Here is a 6538-nt window from a genome sequence, read left to right on the forward strand (position 1 = left end):
CTGTTAAAGGGTGACTCCAGAAAATGCTCTTCTCAAATGTCCATCATCGGATGAGTGGATACGGAAAATGTGGTATATCTACACAATGGAATACTACTCAGCTATAAAAACGAATGAAATACTGCCATTTGCAACAACATGGATGGACCTTGAGAGAATAATATTAAGTGAAACGAGTCAGGCAGAGAAAAAGAAATACCACATGTTCTCACTTATTGGTGGGAGCTAAAAGTAAATAAATAAATTCACTCACACACACACAAAAAAAACCGGGAGTGGGGGGGGGAGAAGATATAACAACTACAATTTTTTGAAGTTGTTACGACAAGCAAACGGAAAGGACATTGTTGGGTGGGAGGGGGGAGAAGGTGGAGGGAGGGAGGCTTCGGTAATGGGCCATAATAATCAACCACATTGTATATTGACAAAATAAAAATTTAAAGGGAAAAAAAATAACATATTTGCTTTTGAGTAGATTACACACTTGTTTAACTTCATAGTACCTCAGGTTCAAAGAATATCCAGCTAAGGCCTAGATGCCTAATGAAAATAAAATAGCAACAACTTCCATTTACTAAGTGTCCATTATGCCAGTCCCTGTGCTAGATGCTTTATATATAAACTATTGTTATTATTACCCAACACATGCAGCCATAACATATTTGTATATAATATAAATCCTATCTATATATACTTTGTATATTTTTATCATGTTTAGCACTGTTTCGAGTCTTCTTTCAGTAAATGCATTAGCATCATCTTTTGGACTGCCAAATGATAATGATCTCTCTAGGGAGATCATCAGATCTGGGTATCTTAAAATGTCACAAATTATACCCTCACTGATTTGAGGCAATGTCTACTGAACTTAAACAATTCCCATCTTTACTTTGAAATCCTTCTGCACTCATATGACATAGTTATCACAATATCCTTAACACATGTATGTTATGTTCTTATTGTTAATAAAATAGGATGAGACATATCAAAGTGTATTTTAAAAAATGCTAAGCAATGCCACCATCATTGGCTTTTGTATCCATGGTTTGATCTTCAGAAATAAGTTTTGAATTTTAGAATTCAAAAATGATGGTATGGAGCCATGTCCTCCTGTTCTTTTGTATCCCCTACAGTACTAGTGAAGTGTAGGCTCTTCGTTCATGTTTGTTAACTGAGTAGAAGAACTAAGTGACATCAATTTTATGTACAGCAAGAAAAAAAGAGTAAAAATTATTTTCGGGTCTTCCCTCTTAGAAATCAGCGGAATGCATAAAGAATGGGACTTTAGGTGAGTTTAAAGATGGCTTCTAGGATGACCATGTGACATCAGTCAGAGGGCCTACAAACCTACCTATTCATCCACCTGACCTGCATACCTACTTGAGCACCTACAATCTCAGCTTACCTTGTGGATTGACCTGAACCCAATAAGGGAGCTACTTCATCTCAGCCCCTGCGAACCCCTCCCGGGGGGGTATGCCCTGCTCTTCATTCCACAACCCACCCCAATCACTTGCTGTGGAGAGGACCCGGCAGGGCAGACCGTTCAGAGGCTCAACTGTGTGTTGCTTAGAAGCCTCCAGTCCAGTAGGAACTGTGACAATGGAACCGGTAACTGGGTGCAGGCTATCCTAAGTGGCAATGTCAACCCAAGGTCCTTGTCTCTTTGCAGGAAGGATGGTGGCCTTCAGCATGGGCTGCAGAATATTTATAGAAATTCTGGTTGGGGGCTGGCCCGGTGGCGCACTGCTACAGTGCGCCGCTTGGGAGCGCAGCGGTGCTCCCGCCAAGGGTTCGGATCCCACATACAGACCGGTTCCCACTCACTGGCTGAGCGAGGGGTGGGCGCAGCACCGAGGGTTGCAATCCCGTTGCTGGTCCCGGTCCGGTACGGGTGCAACACTGAGGGTTGCGGTCCGTTGCCGGACACGAAAAAAGACAAAAAGGAAAAAAAAAAAAAGAAATTCTGGTTGGGGGCTGGCCCGGTGGCGCACTGCTACAGTGCGCCGCTTGGGAGCGCAGCGGTGCTCCCGCCAAGGGTTCGGATCCCACATACAGACCGGTTCCCACTCACTGGCTGAGCGAGGGGTGGGCGCAGCACCGAGGGTTGCAATCCCGTTGCTGGTCCCGGTCCGGTACGGGTGCAACACTGAGGGTTGCGGTCCGTTGCCGGACACGAAAAAAGACAAAAAGGAAAAAAAAAAAAAGAAATTCTGGTTGGGACAGACAGAGACAGGATGATGAAAACAGGTCATAGAGATGCATGGAATAGTTAGTTTAGATCAGATAAAACTTAGGAGAGGTGCCTGGGAGTGAGTGTCCTGTGGAGAGAGGCCCCACTGAGTCACAGGTCAAGTGACTCTGGAGAGGGCAGTTTTTGTGTGAAAGCAAGGGGTGTATCTTGTCTTAGAGAGAAAGGACCGAGAAAATGTGAGAAATAGCTGTAACCTTGAACTGGGAAGTAGCTGGAAGGAGAACTGGAAATAGCCAGGACTTGCCTGCTCCTGCCCACTGTCTGAGCCAAACATTTCTCTGTGTTGACTGATATGTAATCTAATATTGGTGGGAGGGTGAAGGAGAGGAGTATGTGGGAAGAATCAAGGAGCATGAGGCCAAGAAGGTGGTCCTAGAGCAAGAAAGTAAAATGATCCCTGGGTGTTGGCAACAGAAAGTTAACCCTTAGTGGCCCAGAGCACTTTTGCTTTCCCTTTGGAGGCTGCCTGACTCTCAACAGACCCACCCTCATGAGGCATTTAGGTGGAACCCCTCATATTGCCATGCCTGAGGCTGGCCCCACCCGAGGCCACCATGGGGAATGGAGGGAAGAAGAAATTACAGAGGTTCTGTGAGGTGAATCAGAGCCACTGCCGGAGCTGCTCTTCTTTGTTCTCTGGGCCAGGGAGGTGCCGAAGCGGAGGGTCTCGTACACAGGGTCCACCTTATTGCCACAGGCTGCAACAGAAGAGAAAGCTCATCTGAAAAAGCTCATCTGAGAGAACCCAGCCACCCTCCTACCACATCTCCTGGGTTAACAGAACCTGAGAAGAAGTTTCCATGCAGCAGACCTGCTAGCCCCTGGGATGATGGGCTTCTGAGGTCATGATGCACAGGTGCACCCCACCCCAACGTGCTCCCATTCGCCAGGCCCCTCCCCTGCACCCAGCACTTCCAACTAGAACTCTGCTCCCAACACTTCCTGACTGACTTTTTCCTCTTTTGTTATCCATCCTCAGGATGCCAGTTTCAAGGTTCTTCCTAGAGATCAGCTTTATCTCCTCTAGTGGGAGGCTCTGCTCACCAAGGTACATAGCTTTGAGACATAAAGACTTAAGAAGAAGGAAAATGTTTTTGAAAGAATTTGACTTTACCAATCCTTATGAATTTCGAATGAAAAACATTCTAGTTTATAAATTTCTAGTTTAAAACTTGTCCCCCCACAAAAAAAGGCAAAAATAGATGTAGAGATTTTTCAGAGCGAGAGAAAAAATAGAAGTAATCTGAAAGACATTTTTAAAGAATAAATCCAAGCCAGAAATATCTATATATATAGTGCATTTTGGGTAGCCATTAAAGAATAACATATTCATTGAGTTCCGACTAAGCAATGCCTATAATTTATGTTTATTTTTTACAACAATTATGAAAGGCTGCAATTCCAGTTTTCATTTTGTGGGGTCTGGCAGGTCCATAACTTGTTCAGAGACACACAGTGGTGTATGGGGGAGCTGGGCTTTGCACCATGTGTGGGAAGCCATGCTCCACGCAGCTGTGCTGCTGAGGGCTGGGGGCGTGCATCAGCAGCTGTGGGGGCCTAGGTGTTTCTCAAGCTTCATCAGGTAAAGGATAAAAATTCCTGGAGGATTTGGTCCACCTTATATTTTCCCTTCAGCGAGACAATAATAACCCAAACAGCCACCAGACAAACCCACAAAGACACCCCACTGGTTCTGCAGCCCTGGGAGGAGAGGAGCGATTAATGTTGACTTTGCTGCTGAAAGCCCAGCTCAACCCATCAATGTCCCAACTCACCAATGGGCATAACTTCTTTAATGCATCCAAATTGTTCATTGATGAGCAAGGGGGAGCTGTAGTAACGCCGAAACCCCTTGGGCTGGAGAAAGAGTGAGAAAGAGAAGGGGTTAATGCTACTGATAAGATGGAAGAAACTACACAAAAACCCTAAAAATAAAGCCAGTTGGTTTCTCCAGGAGCTTGCCCATGTCTCCCTTAAAGATGCTGACCTATCCTGTAATTCTATAATTTATCCCCAACAGGGTGCAGGGGGAGGGAGGTGGCAACAAGCAAGTTACGCTCCATCCAGTAGGCTCCCGGCCCTGGCCCTCCCTGTCCTGCTTGTCCTCTGCCAGCAGCGCACTGCAGCCTCCCTGGTGTCCAGGGTCGTCATTACCTCCCCAAGCTACAAGTGGACTGCATTGCGTTATTTCACTGCAGTTTACTATTGTGGGTTGTTAAAATCAGAAAAGGCCTGGGCATGGGAGAGCAGACCTCAGAGGTAGGCCTAAAGGTCCTTGTATGTCTGAAGAGCTTTGTTGGCTCTGTGTTCTGGATTCTGTTTCCTTTTTTTTCTGACCTCTCATCTGTGAACTTTGCCTTGGCTTGTGGGAATCACCACTGGAGAAGGAGAAAGGGAACAGGTGAGGCAGGGGTTTAAGAGAAGATGATGTTACAAATCAGAGTAAGTAGATGAACCCTCTAAGAACGTGGACTTACTACACCCCAGCACTGGAAGAAAACTTAGTGGCTGAATCCCTACTAGAATTCCAGAATCTTCTGTGCCAGCCCGGTGGCGCACTGCTACAGTGCGCCGCTTGGGAAGCGCAGCGGCGCTCCCGCCGATGGAAGAAAACTTAGTGGCTGAATCCCTACTAGAATTCCAGAATCTTCTGTGCCGGCCCGGTGGCGCACTGCTACAGTGCGCCGCTTGGGAAGCGCGGCGGCGCTCCCAGGGGTAGGAGTACTCACTAACCCTAGAGGCAGGTCTTTGGTGACATTATCTTTGATTAGATTTGGTATCCACTGATTCTATGTCTTTCCCCTGGAGCCACAAAGGACAACAGAATTCCTCTTCTATGTGACAGGCCTTACACGTTTTGTAGACAGGTGTTATGTCCTGTTTAGTTATTCTCTAGGGTAGTCATTCTTGTTTTTTTCTAAATTCTTTGGACCAGCCTAGTTTCAAAGACCCTCAAACATGCTCTGGGTTGCTTTTTATCGATGTGTGGCACCAGGACTGAAGCCTATACACCTGAGATGGTATGATCAGCCCAGAATGAGCCAGGACTACCCAGTCTCCCTTGGTCTGGCCAACAAGATTCTGTTAAGGTGGTGTGGATATTTATTACTCTTGCCACTTTCGCAGGGGTTAGCTCTAGTCCTCTCTTGACACCCACTGAACTGACAGCCAATTAAGCACTAGGGTGACCAATCACCCTAGTTTTCTTGGGGCTGAGGGGATTCGTGGAATGTGTGACTTTCACTTTTGAAACAGTCCCAGGATGAACAGCCCTAGGATGTGGACTTTCAGTGTAAAACTGAGAAAGTCCCAACCAGGGAGAAATGGTCACTCTACGAAGGACCTTGACTCCTATTAAGTGTGGGGTGTTTGTCTATCAGGTTGACAAAGCTCCTCCTCTGCTCTATCATTATGCCAATTAGGAAGCCAAGGTGGCAGGCCAGGGATTCTGGGGTGCCCTCCTCAGGGCTGCAGTGAAGGAATTTGGAGGGGATGATCTCACTGCAGCTGGCAAGTGCCCTGGGCAGAAAGTGTGGGGCCCACTCCTGGCACAGGCCCTTACCAGCTTGCCCATGCACCGCTGGGGTGCCAGGCCGTCTGTGCACTTGTGGTGGATGCTCATCTTACAGGCTTTGCAGCGCAGTCCATGCTTAGCATTTGTTCCTGTCAGGCACATGGCAAACTGTGGTTAGGATACAACTTGTCCTTTCCTGGTGAACAGTCTGAAATCACTGAAAAAGAGGATGCTCCTACATCCAGGTAATTCTTTCCTATGACTTTTTCATGAAGCTTTCAAAATGGAATATTCTGAAGATGGTTTTACCTTCTACATTTTCTACCTATGTTATCAGCTCTGGTTTCTCCCCATTTCTTTCCTTTCCACTACTCCAGAAAGTATCAGCCTCTTCTGCTTGCTTTGTCCTCTCAGTTCAATCAAGCAAATTCCATCTTCTTTGCTTTTCATATAGGTCACCCATTTCTGCTTTTCTGTGTCTTATTGAGTAAGGCAAGTCCTGAAAATTTCACCCANGAAGATGATGTTACAAATCAGAGTAAGTAGATGAACCCTCTAAGAACGTGGACTTACTACACTGGAAGAAAACTTAGTGGCTGAATCCCTACTAGAATTCCAGAATCTTCTGTGCCGGCCCGGTGGCGCACTGCTACAGTGCGCCGCTTGGGAAGCGCAGCGGCGCTCCCGCCGAGGGTTTGGATCCCACATACAGACCGGCCGCTCACTGGCTGAGCGAGGTTCGGGCGCAACACCGAGGGTTGCGATCCCGT

The 6538-nt window shown here is 46.8% G+C and overlaps 1 protein-coding gene across 1 annotated transcript in view; it reads right to left on the reverse strand.

Moving 5' to 3' along the window:
- The window catches only part of STAC (SH3 and cysteine rich domain), an 81498-nt gene extending 75568 nt beyond the window's left edge, over positions 1-5930 (reverse strand). Inside the window, exons 1-3 of the mRNA XM_008577597.1 lie at positions 5817-5930; positions 4030-4111; positions 2837-2952 (exon numbers count right to left, since the gene is read on the reverse strand). Coding sequence (XP_008575819.1) covers positions 2837-2952; positions 4030-4111; positions 5817-5930 — 312 coding nt within the window. The remainder of the gene's footprint in view (positions 1-2836; positions 2953-4029; positions 4112-5816) is intronic.
- Between the last annotated feature and the right edge of the window lie 608 nt (positions 5931-6538).

The sequence above is a fragment of the Galeopterus variegatus genome, unplaced genomic scaffold, assembly GCF_000696425.1.
Source record: "Galeopterus variegatus unplaced genomic scaffold, G_variegatus-3.0.2 Scaffold68, whole genome shotgun sequence".
NCBI lineage: Eukaryota > Metazoa > Chordata > Mammalia > Dermoptera > Cynocephalidae > Galeopterus > Galeopterus variegatus.